The sequence below is a fragment of the Nansenia antarctica genome (assembly GCF_963989245.1).
Source record: "Nansenia antarctica genome assembly, chromosome: 2".
Classification (NCBI taxonomy): Eukaryota; Metazoa; Chordata; class Actinopteri; order Argentiniformes; family Microstomatidae; genus Nansenia; species Nansenia antarctica.
Window position 1 is genome coordinate 200,703 of NC_137675.1, and position 27,394 is coordinate 228,096.

The 27,394-nt window shown below is 48.9% G+C and overlaps 1 protein-coding gene across 1 annotated transcript in view; it reads left to right on the forward strand.

The window, feature by feature from the left end:
* Window positions 1-3,219: 3,219 nt before the first annotated feature.
* Window positions 3,220-27,394, forward strand: part of LOC308151773 (ADAMTS-like protein 2) — a gene marked incomplete at both ends in the record, with an annotated part of 27,140 nt that continues 2,965 nt past the window's right edge. Inside the window, 15 exons of the mRNA XM_080524673.1 lie at window positions 3,220-3,231; window positions 3,410-3,558; window positions 3,744-3,819; window positions 6,260-6,365; window positions 10,557-10,702; window positions 13,445-13,568; window positions 13,709-13,789; window positions 14,158-14,333; window positions 15,062-15,332; window positions 15,570-15,854; window positions 19,623-20,007; window positions 20,295-20,398; window positions 24,740-24,866; window positions 26,647-26,854; window positions 27,357-27,394. The exon at window positions 27,357-27,394 is cut by the window's right edge and continues 118 nt beyond it. Coding sequence (XP_080380799.1) covers window positions 3,220-3,231; window positions 3,410-3,558; window positions 3,744-3,819; window positions 6,260-6,365; window positions 10,557-10,702; window positions 13,445-13,568; window positions 13,709-13,789; window positions 14,158-14,333; window positions 15,062-15,332; window positions 15,570-15,854; window positions 19,623-20,007; window positions 20,295-20,398; window positions 24,740-24,866; window positions 26,647-26,854; window positions 27,357-27,394 — 2,288 coding nt within the window. The remainder of the gene's footprint in view (window positions 3,232-3,409; window positions 3,559-3,743; window positions 3,820-6,259; window positions 6,366-10,556; window positions 10,703-13,444; window positions 13,569-13,708; window positions 13,790-14,157; window positions 14,334-15,061; window positions 15,333-15,569; window positions 15,855-19,622; window positions 20,008-20,294; window positions 20,399-24,739; window positions 24,867-26,646; window positions 26,855-27,356) is intronic.

Consider the following 27,394-nt stretch of genomic DNA (forward strand, 5'->3'; position numbering starts at 1 on the left):
GAGGTAGTTGACCTGCTGTAGGAGGTAGTTGACCTGCTGTAGGAGGTAGTTGACCTGCTGTAGGAGGTAGTTGACCTGTTGTAGGAGGTAGTTGACCTGTTGTAGGAGGTAGTTGACCTGTTGTAGGAGGTAGTTGACCTGTTGTAGGAGGTAGTTGACCTGTTGTAGGAGGTAGTTGACCTGTTGTAGGAGGTAGTTGACCTGTTGTAGGAGGTTGTTGACCTGTTGTAGGAGGTAGTTGACCTGCTGTAGGAGGTAGTTGACCTGCTGTAGGAGGTAGTTGACCTGCTGTAGGAGGTAGTTGACCTGCTGTAGGAGGTAGTTGACCTGCTGTAGGAGGTAGTTGACCTGCTGTAGGAGGTAGTTGACCTGCTGTAGGAGGTAGTTGACCTGTTGTAGGAGGTTGTTGACCTGTTGTAGGAGGTAGTTGACCTGTTGTAGGAGGTAGTTGACCTGTAGGAGGTAGTTGACCTGTTGTAGGAGGTAGTTGACCTGTTGTAGGAGGTAGTTGACCTGTTGTAGGAGGTAGTTGACCTGCTGTAGGAGGTAGTTGACCTGTTGTAGGAGGTAGTTGACCTGTTGTAGGAGGTTGTTGACCTGCTGTAGGAGGTAGTTGACCTGCTGTAGGAGGTAGTTGACCTGTTGTAGGAGGTAGTTGACCTGTTGTAGGAGGTAGTTGACCTGTTGTAGGAGGTAGTTGACCTGCTGTAGGAGGTAGTTGACCTGTTGTAGGAGGTAGTTGACCTGTTGTAGGAGGTAGTTGACCTGCTGTAGGAGGTAGTTGACCTGTTGTAGGAGGTAGTTGACCTGCTGTAGGAGGTTGTTGACCTGTTGTAGGAGGTAGTTGACCTGTTGTAGGAGGTAGTTGACCTGCTGTAGGAGGTAGTTGACCTGCTGTAGGAGGTAGTTGACCTGTTGTAGGAGGTAGTTGACCTGTAGGAGGTAGTTGACCTGTTGTAGGAGGTAGTTGACCTGTTGTAGGAGGTAGTTGACCTGCTGTAGGAGGTAGTTGACCTGTTGTAGGAGGTAGTTGACCTGCTGTAGGAGGTAGTTGACCTGTTGTAGGAGGTAGTTGACCTGTTGTAGGAGGTTGTTGACCTGTTGTAGGAGGTAGTTGACCTGCTGTAGGAGGTAGTTGACCTGTTGTAGGAGGTAGTTGACCTGCTGTAGGAGGTAGTTGACCTGTTGTAGGAGGTAGTTGACCTGTTGTAGGAGGTAGTTGACCTGTTGTAGGAGGTAGTTGACCTGCTGTAGGAGGTAGTTGACCTGTTGTAGGAGGTAGTTGACCTGTTGTAGGAGGTAGTTGACCTGCTGTAGGAGGTAGTTGACCTGCTGTAGGAGGTAGTTGACCTGCTGTAGGAGGTAGTTGACCTGCTGTAGGAGGTAGTTGACCTGTTGTAGGAGGTAGTTGACCTGCTGTAGGAGGTAGTTGACCTGCTGTAGGAGGTAGTTGACCTGCTGTAGGAGGTAGTTGACCTGCTGTAGGAGGTAGTTGACCTGTTGTAGGAGGTAGTTGACCTGCTGTAGGAGGTAGTTGACCTGCTGTACTGAGGTTGTAGGTTGGTGGCTCCCTTTAGATCAACATCTTGATGATCTTCTCAAAGCATCTAAGCCACTATGGGAGTGAGAGCTCCACTATGGGAGTGAGAACACTACTATGGGAGTGAGAGCTCCACTATGGGAGTGAGAGCTCCACTATGGGAGTGAGAGCTCCACTATGGGAGTGAGAGCTCCACTATGGGAGTGAGAACACCACTATGGGAGTGAGAGCTCCACTATGGGAGTGAGAACACCACTATGGGAGTGAGAGCTCCACTATGGGAGTGAGAGCTCCACTATGGGAGTGAGAGCTCCACTATGGGAGTGAGAGCTCCACTATGGGAGTGAGAACACCACTATGGGAGTGAGAGCTCCACTATGGGAGTGAGAGCTCCACTATGGGAGTGAGAGCTCCACTATAGGAGTGAGAGCTCCACTATGGGAGTGAGAACACCACTATGGGAGTGAGAGCTCCACTATGGGAGTGAGAGCTCCACTATGGGAGTGAGAACACCACTATGGGAGTGAGAGCTCCACTATGGGAGTGAGAGCTCCACTATGGGAGTGAGAACACCACTATGGGAGTGAGAGCTCCACTATGGGAGTGAGAGCTTCACTATGGGAGTGAGAACACCACTATGGGAGTGAGAGCTCCACTATGGGAGTGAGAGCTCCACTATGGGAGTGAGAGCACCAGGGCACCAGTCATTTAATTAAGCGTTATGGAACGAGGAGAAGCCGTGGTATATGGTGGATATCGGCACAGCTAGCGGGGTGGTTAGTTACGACTCGAAACGCAGTGCCGTTATATATACACTGTACACCCCCTAGCTGTGCCGATATCCACCATATACCACGGCTTCTCGTTCCATAACGCTTTTATACAACGGTTACCACATTTATCTATCAATATTTCACAGAAGAAAGACAAGACAAACATGGAACTATATTTTATTGTAAGTGTATTCATCCGCTGAACAGTTGTTTATCGTTTGCTAAGCAACGATAAGAATGTAACTTCGATAACGGTAATATATACAAACACAGAGTAATATGAAAAGATGTGTCAACATTCCATTTAGCCGTGCGTATGTCATGGATATCGGCACGGCTGGAACGCAAACTGACCAATAGAGACAATGGACCAAACTGACCAATAGAGACAATGGACCAGATCTGTCCGTTGTATCAACACTTAATCAGTCATGATTGTATGTTAACTCTGTGTTAACACTAGAACAGCCATGTTCTCAACAATTTGAGAAAAAAAAATAAAGGTCTTAAAAGTTTTGGAAAATAGACATGGGTCATTGAAAGTGCCTGAATTCCCCCCTCTCTCTCTCTCTCTCTCTCTCTCTCTCTCTCTCTCTCTCTCTCTCTCTCTCTCTCTCTCTCTCTCTCTCTCTCTCTCTCTCTCTCTCTCGTCAACTAGTAAATAAGTCTCTGTATTGCTTAACTTTACACATATTCCACAATATATTGTTTTGCTGTGCTGTGGTAGAGAAGGCAAGAGACCCTCTAGTGTTCACACATTCAAGCCTCTCTTTTTAATTGTTGTCTGTGAGCGGATAGTTCCTATTATATAAATTCTCATCTAGATCTGTCTCAAACTATGCCGTGTTGGGTCCTTGAATTTGAGGGAATTGAGTCTTGAAAGTCCTTGGAAGGTGTTTGAATGTGATGTTTCAGAAGGTGTGGGAGCCCTGTCCATGGTAACCATGGCAACCAGGTGTGGGAACCCTGTCCTTCTAAATGGAACCACACAGACCCCTCTAGATGTGGACCTTGTGAGAGATGTTTTGGGAGTTTGTGTGACTCCTAGTGTGTGTGTGTGTGTGTGTGTGTGTGTGTGTGTGTGTGTGTGTGGCAGGACAGCAGCAGTGAGGGAGGAGAGGAGGGGCCCCGGGCGGGGGGGGGGGCGGAGGCCCGCTGGTGGGGGGAGTGGAGCAGCTGGTCGCCCTGCTCCCGGACCTGCGGGGGGGGGGTCCGCTCCCAGGAGAGACACTGCCTGCTGCAGAGGTGAGACACACACACTCACACACACACACGCACACACACACACACACACACAGAGACACACACACACACACACACACACACACAGAGAGACACACACACACACACGCAACCACAAGCAGACACACACACTCACACACACACACACCCCCAGGTGACCAGGTTAACCTCTCTCTCTCCTCCCTCAGGCTCGCCGCCACCCACAACATCAACTCCTCCTTCTGCCTGGGCTCCCCCAAACACTACCAGCTGTGTCCCAACCAGGTGTGTGTGTGTGTGTGTGTGTGTGTGTGTGTGTGTGTGTGTGAGAGAGAGAGAGAGAGTGTGTGTGTGTGTGTGTGTGTGTGTGTGTGTGTGTGTGTGTGTGTGTGTGTGTGTGTGTGTGTGTGTGCGTGCGTGCGCAGGGGCGCCGCTAGAGATTCTGGGCCCCATGACAGAATATCATTTTGGGCCCCCTCCACCTAAACCACCCATCAACCTAAACCCAGTTGAAGTTGATGAACTATTGATGCACTGCAAGAAATCCAATGATGGACATCTTTTGTAAATGTAATTTAAAATTACAGTTAATACAGGAATCAACAATTCAGCAAAGAAATCTCAACATTCTTTAACTTATTAAATTAAGACATGAACAACACAAGGACAAAAGTATAATTAAATGAAGATTGGAACCCAATTATAAAAGTATAAATCACACAAAAAGTAAAAAATATAATTTTAATGGGGTGGTATTGTGTCTAAATAAATGTAGATCTTGTAAAGATCAGTTGGCCATAATACTGTCAGGATTAGATCAATGAAGAATTACAGCAGAGATATTTACTGACTCAGCATTGCTTGTTTCACACAAAGACAAACGTGTCTTATACAAGAGGGAGCAACACAGACATGGTGCCAGCGAAATTGAATGTGAAATGGGAAGATTTTTATTTTTACACTGCGGCAGTACTGTGGAATAGTATACCTGGAGAGCTAAAAACTATATCTAGCCTAATGCACAACGATTCAAGATAGGAGTAAAGAGATCAAATCAAAGCTAAACGCTGGGCCTTCTTAGTAGCAACATCTTTAATAAGATCCTTGAAATCTAGTGATGAAGCCAACTTGCTGTGCTGCTGTCATTGTCCTTTGTTACTTCTTGCTCTTCTTTACCTCTTTATTTTTTAAATTTTAATTAATTTTGCCATTTAGCAGACGCTTTTAATCCAAACAATTACGAATAACAGGGACATTCCCCCTGGAGTAACTGAGGGCTAAGTGCCTTACTCAAGGGCACACTAGTAGTGGTGTGGTTTCAGGCGGGATTTGAACTCACAACCTTCTGATCACAAGTCCAACTCACTACCACTAGACCACCACTACCCCCCCACCTCTGCTCTCCTCTCTGGCTGCCTTGCTTGAAGAGGGCCCTGGCATGGAGTATCCATAGGTACATAATTCATAATACCGGTATGTCCTATAATAGTATTAACATAGTAATACATACATTACACCAGATTAGCTAACTTAAATGTTATCTAGCTAGCTAACAATATTATTAAGATGCCAGTGGTCAATGTTATTGCAATTACTGGAAGAACTATTAACTAAATATGAATATTAGCTAAAGTTGTATTTAATGCAGCATACATTAAAATATTCAAAATCTGTTTGTTAACCCCAAACTCCTACTGCTCACCTCCTTCTCCTTCAACTGGGAGGTGCATCTGTGCATGACGTGATTAGCATGTAACATTATACTAGTTAGCTAGCTATAGCAAGAGTGCATAGCTGCTGGATACAAATTCACTGAGCTCTAATAACCTATATTTGGACCAAAATTGCCCTCATCTCATACATTTAACTGAAATTATACTGACAGTGCACTGTAAGTTAACTATACTTGAAGTTAATGTTAATTAGCTATAGCGAGCTAACTAGATCATCCACGCAGTGATTAGATCACTAAACCACTGTTTTTAGTGATTTTTTTTACTTTTCTCTTTTGATTACTTTTCTCTTTTGAGACCCTGACTTTGGCTTTGGCTTTCACGACATCGTCCACGCACGCGCACGTACATTTGATGCATTTCCAATCTGGCTGTCCTCCATCTGTCCCACACACATACTACAGCAGGACGTGTTGGTCATGGAAACCTTGTCAGAATATTGGCGGTAACGTTCCTCTACTCTAGCAGCTCGCGCGCGGTGGACTGAACCATGCAGTGAATAAATAGAGGGGTAAATAATAAGGCTTAATTTTGTTAAACATAGAGAAACAAAACTCCAGTTTGTTTCTTTTGTGACTTTTTTTAATACATAGAATTATAATTTGAATTCGGCTACATTAACGTCCTTATGATAATAATAATATTATTTATAAATATAATATATATATATATATAATAAATTAAAAAATCTCATGGGCCCCTGTCAGTGCTGGGCCCTTAGAATCGTCCTAACTTACCACCCCCTAGCGGCGCCCCTGTGTGTGTGTGTGTGTGTGTGTGTGTGTGTGTGTGTGTGTGTGTTGGAGCCTCACAAACAAACACTTGTTTCACATTTGTTTCATGACTTGAAACTAAAACTTGTTCCTTACTTTCTCTCCCTCTGTGTGTGTGTGTGTGTGTGTGTGTGTGTGTGTGTGTGTGTGCGTGTGCGTGTGCGTGTGCGTGTGCGTGTGCGTGTGTGTGTGTGTGTGTGTGTGTGTGTGCGTGTATAGCCCTGCCTCAGCAGCAGTGTGAGCTTTAAGCAGCATCAGTGTTCTCAGTTCAACTCCAAAGCCTTCGGACGTCTGGGACACTATGACTGGATCCCCCTCTACCCAGGTAACACCTGGCCCTAACCTACCTACCTACCTACCTACCTACCTACCTACAGCTACGTACAGCTACGCGAGACTGCTCTTTGTGGACTTCAGCTCCGCCTTCAACACCATCCTTCCAGACAGGCTAGTGACCAAACTACTAGACCTGGGTCTATCACACTCTATGGGCCCTATTATGCACTTCTTAACTTGCCGTCTTAAGTCTTAATTAAGACGCACCGCCAGGTTAAGACCTACCGCCACCCTTATTATGCGCTTCATACGCGCTACTGCTATTATGCAGGTGTCGATAGGCGCCCACACATAAGACGTAATACTCCCGTGCATATATTACTCATTGTGGGAGTGTTCATATGTTAATGAAGTGCACTAGGCACCCCTGCTATTATGCGATCTGACTTTGCTCCTAGCGCTAAGAAGTGGTTTGAAAAGTTCTTAAGTTTAGACTTCATGCACGTTTTGAAACACGAGCGCGCCTCCGCGGTTTGCGCATGCATGTGGGCACACATGAACACGCACGTGGCTCCACGGCAAGACGTCAATTACGGTCACAGTATAAATGCTTTATTTCAGAAGGGAGAGGCCAGCGCTGTACAGTATGTTGCCTCCGCATACTGTGGACATACAGTACGAGCATGCCGTGCGTAATATAATGACATCAACATCTGTCATTCCTGCAATCTTCCAGCGACCCCTCTGTAATACTTCTCAACTCACAAGCGGAGGTATTGCCGTGTTTATTCAGAAAATAATCATGCACGAGCTTGTTACTTTCTTCTGCAGAGAAGCGCGCTGACCTCCTTCTTAGGACTTCCATAATAGCATAGCGCTAATGACTCAACGCAGCCGGTTCTTAAAGGGAATGGCACCTGGCACGCTGATTGGGTTGATTGAGAAGACGCCCAAAACACACCCATGACTAATTTCTTTGCTTAGCGCCGGGTTTTAGGCGCCCACTACCGCACGCATAATAGCAAAGTGGCCTTGACCACGCCTCCACGTCTTAAGTTTAGATCTACCGCCTCGTCTTATTGCTTAAGACTTATGAAGTGCATAATAGGGCCCTATATGTGCATGGATCAAGGACTTCCTGACCGACCGCCCCCAGAGGGTGCGGGTGGGCCCCCACACCTCCACAGCCCTCAGACTCAGCACTGGGTCCCCCCAGGGCTGCGTGCTAAGCCCCATCCTCTACAACCTCTACACCTACGACTTCACCCCCGTCCACCCCAGCAACTCCATCGTAAAGTTTGCAGACGACACCACCGTGGTGGGCTGCATCTCGGGGGGGGGACGAGGCGGCGTACAGGGATGAGGTAGAGCAACTGAGCAAGCTGTGCAAGGTTAACAACCTGCTGCTGAACAAGTCAAAGACCCAGGAAATCATCGTAGACTTCAGGAGGAAAAAGTCTGAGATCCAGCCCCTGCTCATCGACGGAGAGAGTGTGGAGGGAGTCTCAACCCTCCGATTCCTGGGGGTGCACATGCAGGATGACCTGTCCTGGAAGGACAACACAACAGCCACCATCAAGAAGGCACAACAGCGGCTCTACATCCTGGGAGTCCTCAGGAAGGAACACAGCAAGCAGGAGATACTGGTGACCTTCTACCGCGGCGCAGTGGAGAGCATCCTCACCTACGGCATCTGCAACTGGTTCTCCAGCTGCACAACCGCGGAGAGAAATGCGCTACAGAGAGTCGTGAGAACAGCCCAGAAGATCACCGGCGCCCCCCTCCCCTCTCTGGAAGAGCTGTACAACACACGCTGTCTCAGGAAGGCCTCCAAGATCTCCAGGGACCCAACCCACCCTGGGTACACTTTACCCGGCTGCCCTCGAAAAGGCGGTACAGGACCATGGCCGCAAGGACAAACAGACTGAAGAACAGCTTCTACCCCAGGGCCATCCAGGCCCTGAAAACAGCAAAGACCTAGGTTCTGGGCCCTGGACAGTCTGGACGGATTGATGGCAGCTGCTGGACTGAAAAAATCAGGTGTAGTGCTGAGGCACAAATATGTACATTTCTAGGCTGCAAACTGCGACACTTTAAATGAATGTGCAATAACACCATGTGCAATATGACAACCCTAGTCGTCTATCTGTACAGTATAGTATAGTGGATAGTGTACATAGCCTTTATTTATGTAAACCAGCTCCTTCCCTTCTTGTGTTTTTTTAAAAGTTTTTTTTCTTTCCTAACACCAGGCGAGCCACCCCTCCTAAATGTCGTTGTTTGGTACCTGTACTATAGCAATGACAATAAAGACCATTCATTCATTCATTCATTCATTCATACCTACCTACCTATCTACCTACCTACCTACCTACCTACCTACCTATCTACCTACCTATCTACCTACCTACCTATCTACCTACCTACCTACCTATCTACCTACCCAGTGGCGCCGGCAGCCGGAATCCTGTACGCACTGTGCGTACCATTTTTTCCCCTGTAATAAACACGCTTAACGCAACTCTTTCACGTTGCGTTCAGCCAATCACTCAACCCGTTCGTTTGAAACATTACATAAAGGCCAATGATTGGTGTTTACGTCACTGTCACTACTGTATACATTTGATTTGGTTTGACTTGTCACTGACTCATTTGATCTTGATTTCTGGCGCTCAAATCATTTTCATTCAACTAGCTGCCTAAGTTAGTGTGTCTAGTAGGGTGAACAGATGTCACTGCACAGCATTTTCACGACTTTTGGTGCGTCCCGCAAGCTTACCTTGTGTCACACGTCTTGCTCCTTCTGATACCGAAGTTAAACTGGCCTGATAAACTGGCGCGGGGGTTTTATAGCGGACATTTGATTGTGACGTCAAATGTCCTCTCCACTGTTATGATCATCCTGCATGTTTTCTGAACATTCTGATCTGAGCTCCATTTGTTGTTGTTTTTTAACCATTTTCTTTCTTTTTCTTAAACAATGATAATAATACAAATAATAATATTAAAATGCCCCATATCTATTCATCTCTCATTCTGATCATTAAAGCATTAAAGCCCTCGAAAATAATATGATATCATCAAAATATCATCATGATCAAAATGCAGGGTTCCCACGGGTCCTTGAAAGTTTGTGAATTTGAGAAAAAATAAATATATGTTTTTTGTTTTAGAGAGGGAGAGAGAGGGGAATACAATCTAAACTTGTTAACGTAATGTTAGTAAATATGCTACGTTACGCTGTCTGCATGTTTCTACCGCTATCTGAGTCGCACCACGCACTTGCCTCAAGGACATTCCGGTGCAGGTTAAGCGGCAGCAAGCAGCTGGAGCTATGCATGGCAAATGTACATTTCAGGATGTGTGGCTCACTAAAGACATTTACAAGCAATGGATTTTCGGGTGCGCCGTCACCATAATGTAGGGTGTCCACCCACTGGTAATAATAGAACGTGCGAAAACGGGGTTCTGCCAGGGTTGCTCGACTTAATCACCATTAAAAAATACATTTTTGGAAGATTTTGTCTTACATGTGTCAACATACATGTCCCATATGTATTATAGTTAATGTTTGTGTTGCTGCGCTCTGTGTAGAGCGCGTTATAGGTGATACAACCATCCAACCTATATTGTAGGCTAGTCTGCAACGTTTTGCTACGTTTCTGTGCGTACTATGAAATCTAATCCTGCCGGCGCCACTGTACCTACCTACCTACCTATCTACCTACCTATCTATCTACCTACCTACCTACCTACCTACCTACCTACCTACCTACCTATCTACCTACTATCCCTATCCCAATCTATCTACACTCCTCAAAAAAAGTTCTGAAACGTTATTTCGGTCAGTTATTCCTTCCCTTTAATAATACCGATTGGTATTGTATTTGATATGGTTGGAAAGCCTGATTAGTCACCTTTACACAAGGTACAACTTGTAAGGATCATGCATTCGTGGAATGAGCAACACAGCTAAACGTGTGGGTAGCGGCCCAAAACATTTTGCCAAAATCCCCAGCAATATTCTTCTGTTGGTATTCACTCTCGTTGTGTAAGTCAGGCTTTCCAACGATTTATAAAATACAATACCAATTCTGTCTGTCTGTCTGTCGACCTACCTACCTATCTACCTATCTATATCTACCTATCTACCTATCTACCTATCTACCTATCTACCTGTCTGTCTGTCTGTCTGTATCTATCATCATTATCCTGTCCTGTGATGTCACTTCCTGTCCAGATGATTACATCAGCATCTCCAACAAGCCATGTGACCTGCAGTGCACCACGACCACGGGGGAGCGGCAGCTGTTAGTCCCCGCCCACGACGGAACTTACTGCCGTGATAGGCTGTTTCAGGGCGTCTGCATCGATGGAACCTGTCAGGTGGGTTCCTGCTGCCTGATAGGCTGTTCCAGGGGTCAGGTGGGCCCTGAGAGGCTGTTCCAGGTGTCAGGTGGGCCCTGATAGTCTGTTCCAGGTGTCAGGTGGTTCAGGACAGAGTCAGCTAAGAACTGGACAGAGGAGAGAGAGAGAGAGATCAGCTCCTCCTGAAGTCCACTACAGTTTTGGGTAAATGGATGCACTTATATCGCACTTATATCGCCTTATTCCAAAGCGCTTTACAACGGCCTCTCATTCACCCATTCACACACACATTCACACACCAATGGCGGCAAGCTACCATGCAAGGCGCCGGCCCGCTCATTGGGAGTAATTTGGGGTTCAGTGTCTTGCCCAAGGACACTTCGACATGTGGCCAGGACATTGATGGTGATGGGGTCCTGTTCCCGACCATTCTCCCTGAAGTCCACCACCAGCTGTTCTCCTGGCTGTACTGAGCCAGGCAGTCCACCTCTCTCCTGTAGGCCGGCTCACCACCATCGGTGATCGGGCCAATCACTGTCGTGTCGTCAGCGAGTTTAATCACTGAGTTGGAGCCGTGAGTGACCACGCAGTCGTGGGTGTACAGGGAGTAGAGGAGGGGGCTCAGGACACAGCCCTGGGGGGCTCCTGTGTTGAGGAGTAGAGGAGGGGGCTCAGGACACAGCCCTGGGGGGCTCCTGTGTTGAGGAGTAGAGGAGGGGGCTCAGGACACAGCCCTGGGGGGGCTCCTGTGTTGAGGAGTAGAGGAAGGGGCTCAGGACACAGCCCTGGGGGGTTCCTGTGTTGAGGAGTAGAGGAGGGGGCTCAGGACACAGCCCTGGGGGGCTCCTGTGCTGAGGAGTAGAGGAGGGGGCTCAGGACACAGCCCTGGGGGGCCCCTGTGTTGAGGGTCAGAGGGGCGGAGGTCTTAGAGCCCATTCTCACCACCTGGCGCCGGTCCGACAGGAAGTCCAGGATATATAAGCCGGGGTTAAGGCCTAGGTGTCTGAGCTTGGTGTCGAGCCTGGGAGGGACTATGCTGTTGAATGCTGAGCTGTAGTCTAGGAACAGCATCTTCACATAGGAGTTCCTCTGGTCGAGGTGGGTGAGTCCGGAGTGGAGAGCAGTGGCAATGACGTTGGATCTGTTTTGCCGGCAGGCAAATTGGTGAGGGTCCAGTTCGGGTGAATGAATGGTCTTTATTGTCATTGATATAGTACAGGTACCAAACAACGAAATTTGGGAGGGGGGGGCTCCCCTGGTGCTAGGAAAGAAAAAAACTAAAAACAAGAAGGGAAAAGAGCTGTTTTACATAAATAAAGGCTATGTACACTATCCACTATACTATACTATACAAATAAAACACTGTGCTGTACTCTATGCTATGCTATACCTATTCTAACATTTCCTATTCTCTGAACCTTATGTACCCTAGGGTTGTCATATTGCACATAGTGTTATTGCACATTCATTTAAAGTGTCGCAGTTTGCAGGCTTGAAATGTACACATTTGTGCCTCAGCACTACACCTGATTTCAATCCAGCAGCTGCCATCAATCCGTCCAGACTGTCCAGGGCCCAGAACCTAGGTCTTTGCTGTGTTCAGGGCCTGAATGGCCCTGGGGTAGAAGCTGAGCTTCAGTCTGTTTGTCCTTGCGAACATGGTCCTGAACCGCCTGTCCGAGGGCAGCCGAGCAAAATGTTCGTACCCAGGGTGGGATGGGTCTCTGGAGATCTTGGAGACCTTCCTGAGGCAGCGTGTGTTGTACAGCTCTTCCAGAGAGGGGAGGGGGGCGCCGGTGATCTTCTGGGCCGATCTCACGACTCTCTGTAGCGCATTCCTCTCTGCGGCTGTGCAGCTGGAGAACCACACGCAGATGCAGTAGGTGAGGATGCTCTCCACTGCGCAGCGGTAGAAGGTCACAAGCAGCTCCTGTCCGATGTGGTCTTTCCTGAGGACTCTCAGGAAGTAGAGCCGCTGTTACCTTACCTTATCCAGTGTTTTTTCTCCTCTTGTTGCACATTTAACATGCTGATAGAACTTCGGTAGTACTACCTTCAGGTCAGCATGATTGAAATCCCCGGCGATTATATGAACTGCCTGTGGGTCCGCGCTCTGTCCACTACTGATGACGTCATGTAGCCGCGCCAATGCTAAGCTACCAACCGCGCTAGGCGCAATGTAAACACATGTTCGGGTGGTAGCATGCTGAAGGTGGGAGTGAGAGCAACAGAGCGCCAGTCATTTACCAGGCAGGATACCTTGAGTGAGTTGTTGCATCGCTGTGACTCTACGCTTTAATCGCTCTGCGGTGGTCATAGCGGGCTTTCTTGTCATTTGTTTTGCCGCCGGATTTGAAGGTCCAGTTTGTTCTGGCTGCACCAGGAAGCCAGGCGGTCAACTTCCTCTCTGTAGGCGGAGGCATCCCCCGAGGGTTGTGTCATCCGGGAACTTCAGGAGTTTAACAGAAAGGTGGCTAGCGGTGCAGATGTTAGTGTAGAGGGAGAAGAGGAGAGAGCAGACAGCCTCCAGTGCTGATGGTGAAGACAAGCTTGCCCAGCTGCACATGCTGCTTCCTGTCTGTCAGGAAGTCAGTGATCCACCTACAGGTGGGGCTCAGGTACGCTCAGCTGGGACAACTTGTCCTGGAGAAGAGCTGGATGATGGGATGAAGATAGAGGGAAGAGAGATAGAGAGATAGAAGATAGAGAAGTCTCTTTGAGACTGAAGTCTTCTCCCCCCCCCTCCCCCCCTCCTCCCAGGTGGTGGGCTGTGATGGACAGCTGTACTCCAGCCAGACGGTGGATAAGTGCGGCGTGTGCGGAGGGAACGGCGGCTCCTGCTCCCGGGTCTCTGGGTCGTACCGGACCGGCATCACACAGTCAGGTACCCAGATACCCTGGTTTACCCTCTGAGACAGTCAGGTACCGTAACCCTAACAGACTAACTGACTGTCCGGACACTGCTAACTATATCCTGTCGTGTGTGTGTGTGTGTGTGTGTGTGTGTGTGTGTGTGTGTGTCAGGCTACGTGTTCATCACCCTCATCCCTCACGGAGCCACGGACATCCAGGTCATCGAACGCCGCAAGACTGAGAACATCCTGGGTGAGAAGAACCCTGACCCCTGGCCCCTAACCCTGACCCCTGACCCTGGCCCTGATCCTGACTCCTAACCCTGACCCTGACTCCTGACCCTGGCCCTGATCCTGACCCCTAACCCTGACCCTGACTCCTAACCCTGACCCTGACTCCTAACCCTGACCCTGACCCTGATCCTGACCCCTAACCCTGACCCTGATCCTGACCCCTAACCCTGATCCCTGACCCTGACCCTAACCCTAAACCTGACCCCTGACCCTGACAACCTTTTGCAACAGGCTGTGCTAGCTTCTGCCCCAAGAGAGTTAAAGGGACACTTCAGTTTATTCACTTTATTTTACAACCTCATATTCATTCCCCCCCCCCCCCCCCAGCCCTGTCTGACGAGGCCGGTCACTTCTTCTTCAACGGGGACGCGGTGATCGACAACCCTCGCAACTTCCGCGTGGCGGGAACGGTGTTCAAGTACCGCCGGCCCGCCACCCTCTACTCTGACGGCCTGGAGTACATCACCGCCCAGGGGCCCACGGACCAGGGCCTGCACCTGCTGGTAGGTTAGACCAGGGTTAGACCAGGGTTAGACCAGGGTTAGACCAGGGTTAGACCAGGGTTAGACCAGGGTTAGACCAGGACCAGGGCCTGCATCTCCTGGCAGGTTAGACCAGGTTTAGACCAGGGTTAGACCAGGGTTAGACCAGGGTTAGACCAGGCTTAGACCTGGGTTAGACCTGGGTTAGACCAGGGTTAGACCAGGGTTAGACCAGGGTTAGACAGGGTTAGACAGGGTTAGACCAGGGTTAGACCAGGGTTAGACCAGGGTTAGATCAGGGTTAGACCAGGGTTAGACCAGGGTTAGACCAGGGTTAGACAGGGTTAAACCAGGGTTAGACCAGGGTTAGACAGGGTTAGACAGGGTTAGACCAGGGTTAGACCAGGGTTAGACCAGGGTTAGATCAGGGTTAGACCAGGGTTAGACCAGGGTTAGACCAGGGTTAGACAGGGTTAAACCAGGGTTAGACCAGGGTTAGACAGGGTTAAACCAGGGTTAGACCAGGGTTAGACCAGGGTTAGACCAGGGTTAGACCTGGAGTACATCACCGCCTAGGGGCCCACGGACCAGGGCCTGCACCTCCTGGTACCTACCATCCTACCATCTAGGGTTAGACCAGGGTTAGACCAGGGTTAGACCAGGGTTAGACAGGGTTAGACAGGGTTAGACCAGGGTTAGACCACATTCATATCACCTTCATATCACCTTCATATCATCCTGTTCTTCAGTACTACAACCTGAATGGGAAGATGCCTCACATCACGTATGAGTACACTGTCCCTCGTCCTGATTGGCTGGAGGATCTGAGGACCACCCCCCTGGCGTCTGTCCCTGTGGGGGGGTCGAGTACCGGGCCGATGCCCCCCCCCCTCCAGGACCCCCCGGGCCCCGAGGCCAACCACACTGCTCTGGGGCTCACCGTCAGAGGAAACCAGATCCAGACCCAGACCCAGACCCAGACCCAGGCCCAGGAGGACTACAGGAGGCTTGGGAACAACAGTGCTGTCCAAGAGCCTGGCGACATGGGACTGGGAGAGGGACTGGGAGATGGACTGGGAGAGGGACTGGGAGAGACACTGGGAGAGAGACTGGGAGAGGGACTGGGAGAGGGACTGGGAGAGGGACTGGGAGAGACACTGGGAGAGGGAGAGAGACTGGGAGAGGGACTGGGAGAGGCACTGGGAGAGGGAGAGGGACTGGGAGAGGGAGAGGGACAAAGGACTGGTGAACCTGCAGGGCTAGAGGTGGAGGTGGGGGTGGGGGTAGGGGTGGAGCCAGAGGAGGCTGGAGACGTGGGGGTGGAGCCTGCGGACCTGGGGAGGCTGGTGTGGGAGCTGCAGCCGCCGCCCCCCTCCCTGAGTGACAGGCCGGCCATGTTGGTCTACAGACCTGCCAGTGACCTCGTCATCTACCACAACCAGCTGGACGACCACAGAGACCTCCCTGATCCCCCCTCCCCCTACCACGACCACCCAGCGCCAGCCAGCTACAGTGAGTTTTGGGTGAAGTATGTGATGTCGGGTGAGATTGGGTGATGTGTGTGTGGTTTGACTGATTTTACATTTACATTTACATTTTTGGCATTTAGCAGACGCCTTATTCCAAATAAGTATAGAGGGAGAACAGTAGGGGCCCTAGGACGGAGCCCTGAGGGACCCCAGTGGTATAGAGGGAGAACAGTAAGGGCCCTAGGACAGAGCCCTGAGGGACCCCAGTGGTATAGAGGGAGAACAGTAAGGGCCCTAGGACAGAGCCCTGAGGGACCCCAGTGGTATAGAGGGAGAACAGTAAGGGCCCTAGGACAGAGCCGTGGGGGACCCCAGTGGTATAGAGGGAGAACAGTAAGGGCCCTAGGAGAGAGCCGTGGGGGACCCCAGTGGTATAGAGGGAGAACATTAAGGGCCCTATGAGAGAGCCCTGGGGGACCCCAGTGGTATAGAGGGAGAACAGTAAGGGCCCTAGGACAGAGCCCTGTGGGACCCCAGGTGTATACAGGGAGAACAGTAAGGGCCCTAGGACAGAGCCCTGGGGGACCCCAGTTGTATACAGGGAGAACAGTAAGGGCCCTAGGACAGAGCGCTGAGGGACCCCAGTGGTATAGAGGGAGAACAGTAAGGGCCCTAGGACAGAGCCCTGAGGGACCCCAGTGGTATAGAGGGAGAACAGTAAGGGCCCTAGGACAGAGCCCTGAGGGACCCAGAACAGTAGGGGCCCTAGGACAGAGCCCTGAGGGACCCCAGTGGTATAGAGGGAGAACAGTAAGAGGCCCTAGGACAGAGCCCTGAGGGACCCCAGTGGTATAGAGAGAGAACAGTAAGGGCCCTAGGACAGAGCCCTGGGGGACCCCAGTGGTGAGGGTTTGTGGAGAAGACAACGATCCTCTCCAAGTCACCTGGTAGGAGCGACCCGCCAGGTAGGAAGCAACACAGGAGAGTGCAGAGCCAGAGATGCCCAGTTCTGAGAGGGTGGAGAGGTGACATGGAGTAGGTGACAAAGTCATCCACAGACAGAGAGGAAGGAGGAGGGAGGAGGGAGGAGGAGTGTGAAAAAAGGGAAGAACAATTTCCTGGGGTTTGAGGCAAAGGATTGTATTTTGAAATGGTAGTAGGACGCTTTAGCAACTAAACCTGTTACAAAAGTGCAGATATCTGACATAAGGCCCAGACCCAAGCAATTATTTTTTTTACAGTTATTTTTTCTGAATGGGGCAGTCCCACTCCTATTTTTCATTTTATTGGACAGATATAGTGAAGACAGACAGGAAAGTAAGGAGAAGAAGGGAGAGAGGGCATGTCAGCAGGGCATGGGCCTGATTCGAACCCATGCCGACATGGCCATATGTGTGCACTGTAGACCGCAGTGCTAGACCACTGGACCACCCCAGGCAATTATTAAGAGAAGACCTGTCCGCATAATAGTGAAAGGAAATATTGTATTTACAGATAATCTGGCCTAGTGGAAGCCTGTATGATAGCCGAATAAAGTTGGGCCTGTTGGTTTTTTGTAGTCCATTAAATCTAGGACTACAATTCCCTTGATGCCTAGCCACTAGGTGAAATATTTGACACAGGTGTTGTGCATTGGCTAATCAAGTCATGTTGTTTGAACCCTTTACACCACTGCATTCAATTGTCTGCCTTATGCCTTAAGAAGATCTATGACCGAAAGCTTGCGCAATAAACTACGTTTTTGCACAGATTTGAGTGTGCAGATGCTGTTTGTTTTGCACAATAAAGTTGGGCTTAAAATTGAGCCTTGTGGCACACCATCATTCACTTGGGTTGAGGAAGAGACACACTGTCCTAGACCAGGTAGGAGGAGTGTCTGTGAATATCTATGGTGGTTTATTAAAACCCCTTATGCATCACTGTGTGCTATACTCTCTGGTTAACTGGTCATCTCTCTCTATCCGCCGAACCCTTCACTGGTATATTTTCATATCCCCTCCTACCTTTCTAATCACCTGTCACGCAAGCAATCCATCTACGGCCTTCGCACACAGGACATCATCACATACTCCATCCCCTTGGTCCGGACCATGAAAGGCAAAAGGGCGTTCTCATTTGCAGCCCCTTCCTCTTGGAATTCATTACAGCAGAGTCAGTCTGAAACTGTCTCAGCTGATCCCTCTTTCCAATTTCAAGCTCTTGCTGAGAGACATACAGTGCGAGTCCATGATTTGTACTTGCTATTAAGTTGACCCTCCCTTTTGCCCATTACTGACCCCTCCCTGTCCCTAGATCTTTAGCTGTCTAGTTTTAGGTTTTTGTAGTTTTAGTTTAGTTTTAGATTATCTTAGACTGTTTTAGACTAGTTTTAGTTTTAGACTATGTAGTTTTAGTTTAGTTTTAGTCTATATTGACGGAAAGTTTAGATTATCTTAGACTATTTTAGACTAGTTTTAGTTTTAGACTTTGTCGTTTTTAGTTTAGTTTTTAGACTATGTAGGCCAGGTTTTGTATTGTATTTGTTTGGGGTGGATGTTGTATGCCTGTGAACAGGTCACACTTGAAAATGAGCCCTTGGGCTCAATGTGTTTTTTACCTGTATAAATAAAATAAAATAAAAATGGTTTGATCGATGTATCGAAGGCTGCGCTAAGATCCAGGAACACTGACCTGAATCAGCTGATAATATTCTGGAACTCTCTGTCTGTCTCCTAACAATCTGGAACTCTCTGTCTGTCTCCTAACATTCTGGAACTCTCTGTCTGTCTCCTAACAATCTGGAACTCTCTGTCTGTCTCCTAACATTCTGGAACTCTCTGTCTGTCTCCTAATTCTGGAACTCTCTGTTTCCTAACATTCTGGAACTCTCTGTCTGTCTCCTAACATTCTGGAACTCTCTGTCTGTCTCCTAACATTCTGGAACTCTCTGTCTGTCTCCTAACATTCTGGAACTCTCTGTCTGTCTCCTAACATTCTGGAACTCTCTGTCTGTCTCCTAACATTCTGGAACTGTCTGTCTGTCTCCTAACATTCTGGAACTCTCTGTCTGTCTCCTAACATTCTGGAACTCTCTGTCTGTCTCCTAACATTCTGGAACTCTCTGTCTGTCTCCTAACATTCTGGAATTCTTGGTCTCCTAACATTCTGGAACTCTCTGCTACCTAATATTCTGGAACTCTCTGTCTCCTAACATTCTGGAACTCTCTGTCTCCTAACATTCTGGAACTCTCTGTCTCCTAACATTCTGGAACTCTCTGTCTCCTAACATTCTGGAACTCTCTGTCTCCTAACATTCTGGAACTCTCTGTCTCCTAACATTCTGGAACTCTCTGTCTGTCTCCTAACATTCTGGAACTCTCTGTCTGTCTCCTAACATTCTGGAATTCTTGGTCTCCTAACATTCTGGAATTCTTGGTCTCCTAACATTCTGGAACTCTCTGTCTGTCTCCTAACATTCTGGAACTCTCTGTCTGTCTCCTAACATTCTGGAACTCTCTGTCTGTCTCCTAACATTCTGGAACTCTCTGTCTGTCTCCTAACATTCTGGAACTCTCTGTCTCCAAACAATCTGGAACTCTCTGTCTCCTAACATTCTGGAACTCTCTGTCTGTCTCCTAACATTCTGGAACTCTCTGTCTGTCTCCTAACATTCTGGAACTCTCTGTCTCCTAACATTCTGGAACTCTCTGTCTGTCTCCTAACATTCTGGAACTCTCTGTCTGTCTCCTAACATTCTGGAACTCTCTGTCTCCTAACATTCTGGAACTCTCTGTCTCCTAACATTCTGGAACTCTCTGTCTCCTAACATTCTGGAACTCTGTCTCCTAACATTCTGGATCAGGGTCGGATTCCAACTTGATTGACGGAGCCGGTCCTAACGTCACCCGCCGGCCCTCCAGACCTGTTAGACCTGACCTCCACAGAGCCCTGCTGCTGGACCTGCTCTCCCCGCCCGGGGGGCCTCTGAGGCGGGGCTGCCACGGCTCCTCTCCCCCCTCCTGCCTGGAGCTCCTCAACTCCTCCTCCTCCTCCTCCTCCTCCAGCTCCCTGGGGAACAGCCTGCTGTCCCTGGAGGTGTACCCAGGCAGCGTGAGCCTCCCGGCGGGCGCGGAGCAGGACGGCTCCCCCTACGGGCCGCTGGAAGAACCGCGGCTCAACGCCACCCAGGGGGTCAACCTGCCCCCCAGCCCCCCGGCCCCCCCCCCGCCACCGCCCGGCACAGAGAGGTCAGCTGACTGACAGACTGGTCACATGACGCTGTTCAGATGTCAACGCAAACACTGAATCACCTCTGTATGTCTGTCTGTGTGTATGTATGTGTGTGTGTGTGTGTGTGTGTGTGTGTGTGTCTGTGTGTCTGTGTGTGTGTGTGTGTGTGTGTGTGTGTGTGTGTGTGTGTGTGTCTGTGTGTGTGTGTGTGTGTGTGTGTGTGTCTGTGTGTGTGTGTGTGTGTGTGTGTGTGTGTCTGTGTGTGTGTGTGTGTGTGTGTGTGTGTGTGTGTGTGTGTCCACAGTAATGAGTTTGAGGTGGGGTCTCTGGACCAGGACATCAGCCTGGCTGACATGTACAGGTGGAAGGTGTCTGCCTACGCCCCCTGCAGCTCCACCTGTACCACAGGTACACACACACACACACACACACACACACACACACACACACACAGACACAAGTACACACACACACACACACACACACACACACACACACACACACACACACAGAGACACACACACACACACACACAGAGACACACACAGAGACACACACACACACACACACACACATACTGAACTCCTTCTTACTCACACTCCCTCTCGTAGTCTCAGATCTCCTCTGCCAACCAACTTGTCATCCCTTCTGCCCGCCTGACTACTATGGGATCTAGAGCCTTCAGCCGTTCTGCTCCCCGCCTCTGCAACTCTCTGTCTCCTAACATTCTGGAACTCTCTGTCTGTCTCCTAACATTCTGGAACTCTCTGTCCAGTGTTTCCTCCAGGATGTTTGCATGAAACGCGCACGCGCGCTCAAAACAACGACGTAATTTCACCAAAAACTAGAGGGAGCGTGGCAAAAAAATAAAATAAATAGCGGTTAACACTGCGAGCGCAACGTTTTTTCGCCTACTTTTAGCGCGACGAGGTGTCGAATCACACGACCACTCTTCACAATGGGGGAGTGTGTACTGACGCACAAAGATCGCTGGATGGCGATGTCACACAAGAAGAGAAAATGACAAGATCACTAGGCTACCTCTAAAAATGCATAAAGTTCCTATGCGCAGAGAAGCAGAGAAGTGGGGAAATTATTAGCGCAATCTGATATGAAGCTTGAGTCAGCTGAAAACGAACTATGGAACAAATGTAAATATAAATGATCTATATGGAGAGGAGATTGATTGAGACTGCAGGAGCTTTACTAAGAATGAACGTTGATTATCATTATTAAAAAAGAATAGTAATACATATTGCAATATTGTGTTATCATAGTTATGAGCTTCACAGTGATAAAGTCTGTTTATTTGTCGTGAACTTCGCCGGTAACAAACAGAGCGTTCATGTGCCGCAACCTGTTATAGTTAGTTTCACCTATATTAGTGAAAAGAGCTGAAAGAAAATACATGAAAGAAAGGAGAGAACGAGTACAGAATGATGAATCATTCAGAATGTTATTGGTTTTAATATTTCACAGTCTGCCAGAATAAGCTCGCTCCCTCGCACGCCCAGCCCATCATTTTTGATGCCGCTAATGTGTGTAATGAAAAGTGTGACAATGTTGAAAGACATGATGTCATAATCAAAATATAAAACCTGATTGGATTCAATAAGATTCTGTTGTGATTGTGTTGACATTTTTGTGATGTCAAAAGAAATCTTGGTTATGTAATGTGTAAAGTGGAGAGGAGATTGATCGGGACTGCGGGAGTTTTCATTACTAACGAATGATGGTTGATTATTATTATACAAAAATAATAGTAATAAATATTGCAATATTGTGTTATTATAATTATGAGCTTCACAGAGATGCACAAGCCTGTCGTGATTATTTGTCGTGAACTTCACGCCGGCCGTAACATCAGCCTGTCAGCCCCGGCGACTGCTGTAAGCTTGTAAGCTCTGAAACCCGCTTGGCTCCCCTCTGCCCCTAAAACTCTTTCTCTCTTCTGCCTGGGTGGTGTGTAGCCTATTTACGTGGTGGTCACCACGGGTCACCATGGGACTGCTCAGAAAAAAGAATAATACATTATATACTGTAGGTCTATTATAAATATCCGTTCGTTATATAATATTCGTTGATGATTACATAATCAAATGTAGGCTACTGCAATGACTTTCATTACTACTGCTGCGAGAGTTGAGAGAGTTGAGTACAACTGAGTACAACCTCTCTGGTGGGAGGTGTGGGGCGATGGTTTGAAGGGCTTGCTGGTGAATTGGCATCCTTTGTTTGTTGATCGGAAACGATCAAAAAGCGATCATTATGAGAATAAGATGACCCTCCCCCATGCATCAACCATTACATCAAGTGATAGTAACTCACTTTTCTTAGCCTACACGTTTATTTGTCAAATACATGCTCTGCGTGTTTCTATTTGTGATGATTCATAAATAATCTGTTGGTCAAAGATAAACTGATAAATGAAAGGGAGCAACAGAGGAATCTAGGGCCTACTGGCATTTGGAAAAGTAGTACAAATATCCATCTGACATAATACAAATAAGCTACTTATCAAATGTATATTTTGTGATAGAAACACATCGAGCAGCCCGCAGCTGTGTTTGTCTGAGTTGCCTCGCTGGAAGGAGACAGACGCACACACACACACCACACACGTCTGATACACACCACACACGTCTGATACACACCACACACGTCTGATACACACCACACACGTCTGATACACACCACACACGTCTGATACACACCACACACGTCCCGCTGATACACACCACACACGTCTGATACACACCACACACGTCCCGCTGATACACACCACACACGTCCCGCTGATACACACCACACACGTCTGATACACACCACACACGTCTGATACACACCACACACGTCTGATACACACCACACACGTCCCGCTGATACACACCACACACGTCCCGCTGATACACACCACACACACACACACACACACACACACACACACACACCACACACGTCCCGCTCAGGTTCTATAGATCGCGCAGCGGCAGCGAAATACATTATCAATATCTTATTATCAATTATCAATATACTGGTGGCCTAACATGGTCCAGTGGTCTAGCACCGTGGTCGTGCACACATTATGTCGGCCTTTCTTCTCCTTACTTTCCTGTCTGTCTTCACTATATCAGTCCAATAAAATGAAAACTATGAGTGGGACTGCCCCACTCAGAAAAAACATTATACAACAACATTATATACAAAAAATACAATACAATATTATAAATATCCGTTTGTTATTATTACATAATCAAATGTTGCCCGCAGCACATTACATTGCACGGTACATTGCAGTCGCACACGCCCGTCCCGCTCCAGTTCTAGTAGATCGCCGACATCATTTTATTTGATGTACACATTTCACGGCAAGAGAATTCCAATTTGTGGCAAGAGACAGTTTATTCACCCAACAATTGTTTGTTCACTGCACATTATAACATGAACACAGTGAGGATTCAAACAAACAAAATAATTAATACACTCTGCAATTGGCTACTACAATGTTGCCAAAATCAATTATCTAATGTTCGAAAACGAATCTACAAATATGAATCTGCGTATATCTATGAATCAGAATCAGAATCAGAAGACTTTTATTGCCATGACATGTAAACATGTTAGGAATTTGGTGTAGGCTACAACCGTCTTGCCTGTTGTGTATTATTATCATTGCCGACACAGGTCTAATCATAACTGAACATCTGATAATAAGGTGAAGGGCAGTATTATTCATCTTTAACTCTCTGTCACCTAACATTCTGGAACTCTCAGTCTGTCTCCTAACATTCTGGAACTCTCTGTCTGTCTCCTAACATTCTGGAACTCTCTGTCTGTCTCCTAACATTCTGGAACTCTCTGTCTGTCTCCTAACATTCTGGAACTCTCTGTCTGTCTCCTAACATTCTGGAACTCTCTGTCTGTCTCCTAACATTCTGGAACTCTCTGTCTGTCTCCTAACATTCTGGAACTCTCTGTCTGTCTCCTAACATTCTGGAACTCTCTGTCTGTCTCCTAACATTCTGGAACTCTCTGTCTGTCTCCTAACATTCTGGAACTCTCAGTCTGTCTCCTAACATTCTGGAACTCTCTGTCTGTCTCCTAACATTCTGGAACTCTCTGTCTGTCTCCTAACATTCTGGAACTCTCTGTCTGTCTCCTAACATTCTGGAACTCTCTGTTTCCTAACATTCTGGAACTCTCTGACTCCTAACATTTGTAATATTGATACTCTCTCCACTTTTAAATCCAGTCTTAAAACACCTTTTCACAATGACATATTTGCTTTGACCTGCTGTATTTTGTTTGTTGTTATATCTGACTTGAGTTTTTATCTCACTTTGCTTTGTTGATTTTATGTTTTGATATGTGGTTTTAACTATGTCTTGTAAGGTGTCCTTGAGAGCCTTGAAAGGCGCCCATAAATAAAATGTATTATTATTATTATTATTATTGTTATTATTATTATTATTATTATTATTATTATTATGTAAACTCTCAACTCTCAACAGTTCAACTGAATGTTTTATATTTATATGTATAGTAACATTCATGTTTAATTAGCATATTGGGTATTGATGGTTAAAGTTACTATCTAGTGTAAATGACTCACCAGAATAATGATAAGACAGCAGCTCTAGCCGGTGATAACAGGCTCTGTGTGTCCCTGCCAGGCACCTGTAGTCTAACTGGCCCTGTGTGTCCCTGCCAGGCACCTGTAGTCTAACTGGCCCTGTGTGTCCCTGCCAGGCATCAGTAGTTCCTACGCTCTCTGCGTTCGCTACGACGGCTCCGAGGTGGATGAGAGCTACTGCGACGCCGTGACGCGACCAGAACCGACCCACGAGTTCTGTACCGGGAAGGAATGTCCACCCAGGTGCCTGCCTGTCTGCCTGTCTGCCTGTCTGCCTGTCTGCCTGTCTGCCTGTCTGCCTGTCTGCCTGTCTGCCTGCCTGCCTGTCTGCCTGTCTGTCTGTCTGCCTGTCTGTCTGTCTGTCTGTCTGTCTGTCTGTCTGCCTGTCCACCAAGGTCTACAATGTTTTAAAATGTTGTAGTAACCCTGACCTGACTGATACTTAACTGACAGATCTGCCATTGAGGTGATGTGGGGTGCCCCAGGGGTGCATTCTGGGTCCATTACTGTTTCTGATTTATGTCAATGACATGCCAGCAGTTGTAGGGTGCAAACCTTTGTTATATGCCGATGATTCAGTTCTCCTGGTGTCAGGAAAGGACCCAGAGGGGAGAGAGGGCTAGAGCAGGGAACCTGCATTGGTAAGGGAGTGGCTAATTGACAATAAACTGTCATTACATCTTGGTAAAACCAAATCTATTTTAATTGGGTCAAATCAAAAGCAAAAATAAGTTGATAGGATCAGATTAACTTGTGCAGGAGATGTCAGTGAGTCCAGACCAAGTGTTACTTATCTCAGATTAACACTGGACCAATCTGTTTCAGGGGTCCTAATTGCAGAAAGAGTTCTTGCAAAGAGTGCAAACAAGCTAACATTTCTGTACCGGAAAACTAGGAAGTTTGACCTGTCCTAACCCTGTCCTGACCCTGTCCTGACCCTGTCCTGACCCTGTCCTGACCCTGTCCTGACCCTGTCCTAACCCTGTCCTAACCCTGTCCTGACCCTGTCCTGACCCTGTCCTGACCCTGTCCTGACCCTGTCCTAACCCTGTCCTAGTCCTAACCCTGACCCTGTCCTGACCCTGTCCTAACCCTGTCCTGACCCTGTCCTGACCCTGTCCTGACCCTGTCCTAACCCTGTCCTGACCCTGTCCTGACCCTGTCCTAACCCTGTCCTAACCCTGTCCTAACCCTGTCCTAACCCTGTCCTGACCCTGTCCTGACCCTGTCCTGACCCTGTCCTAACCCTGTCCTAACCCTGTCCTGACCCTGTCCTGACCCTGTCCTGACCCTGTCCTAACCCTGTCCTGACCCTGTCCTGACCCTGTCCTGACCCTGTCCTAACCCTGCCCTGACCCTGTCCTGACCCTGTCCTGACCCTGTCCTAACCCTGTCCTAACCCTGTCCTGACCCTGTCCTAACCCTGTCCTGACCCTGTCCTAACCCTGTCCTGACCCTGTCCTAACCCTGTCCTGACCCTGTCCTGACCCTGTCCTAACCCTGTCCTAACCCTGTCCTAACCCTGTCCTAACCCTGTCCTAACCCTGTCCTAACCCTGTCCTGACCCTGTCCTGACCCTGTCCTAACCCTGTCCTAACCCTGTCCTAACCCTGTCCTAACCCTGTCCTGACCCTGTCCTGACCCTGTCCTGACCCTGTCCTAACCCTGCCCTGACCCTGTCCTGACCCTGTCCTAACCCTGTCCTGACCCTGTCCTAACCCTGTCCTGACCCTGTCCTGACCCTGTCCTGACCCTGTCCTGACCCTGACCTGACCCTGTCCTGACCCTGTCCTAACCCTGTCCTGACCCTGTCCTGACCCTGTCCTGACCCTGTCCTGACCCTGTCCTAACCCTGACCCTGTCCTGACCCTGTCCTGACCCTGTCCTAACCCTGTCCTGACCCTGTCCTGACTCTGTCCTGACCCTGTCCTAACCTTAACCCTGTCCTAACCCTGTCCTGACCCTGTCCTGACCCTGTCCTGACCTTAACCCTGTCCTAACCCTGTACCCCCCCCCTCCCCAGGTGGGAGACCAGCAGGTGGAGCGCGTGCTCGCGGTCGTGTGGGGAGGGGGTGCAGCAGCGGGGCGTGCGGTGCTGGAGGATGCTGGGTCCGGGCCTGGACAGCTCCGTCTACGACCAGCTCTGCGTCGACGCCCACAAACCCATCACCCGCAAGGCCTGTCTGACCCAGGGCTGTGGGCCGCAGTGGGAGCTGTCTGACTGGAGCGAGGTAGGGGGGAGGGGGTGCTGGTGGAGGTAGGGGGGAGGGGGTGCTGGTGGAGGTAGGGGGGAGGGGGTGCTGGTGGAGGTAGGGGGGAGGGGGTGCTGGTGGAGGTAGGGGGGAGGGGGTGCTGGTGGAGGTAGGGGGGGCTGGGGGGGGCTCGGAGGGGGAGGAGGGGGCTGGTGGAGGTAGGGGCGGGGGGTGGGAGGATGGGGCTGGTGGACGTAGGGGGGGCTGGGGGAGGTAGGGGTGGCTGGGGGGGAGTGATGGGGCTGGTGGAGGTGGAGGAGGAATGCCAGTGGAGGCTGATTTTATGATGTGTCCCAATGGAAGCATGTAGAGATTGAATAGGAGGGGGCCAAGGATTGATCCTTGGGGAACCCCACATGTCATTTTAACTTGGTCAGACACAAAGTTGCCAATGTAATGGAGACATAATAGTTTCTGTTGTGTAAGTACTTAGCTCTGTGTGTGTGTGTGTGTGTGTGTGTGTGTGTGTGTGTGTGTCCAGTGCTCTGCGCGGTGTGGGGGGCGTGGCCTGCGGGGGCG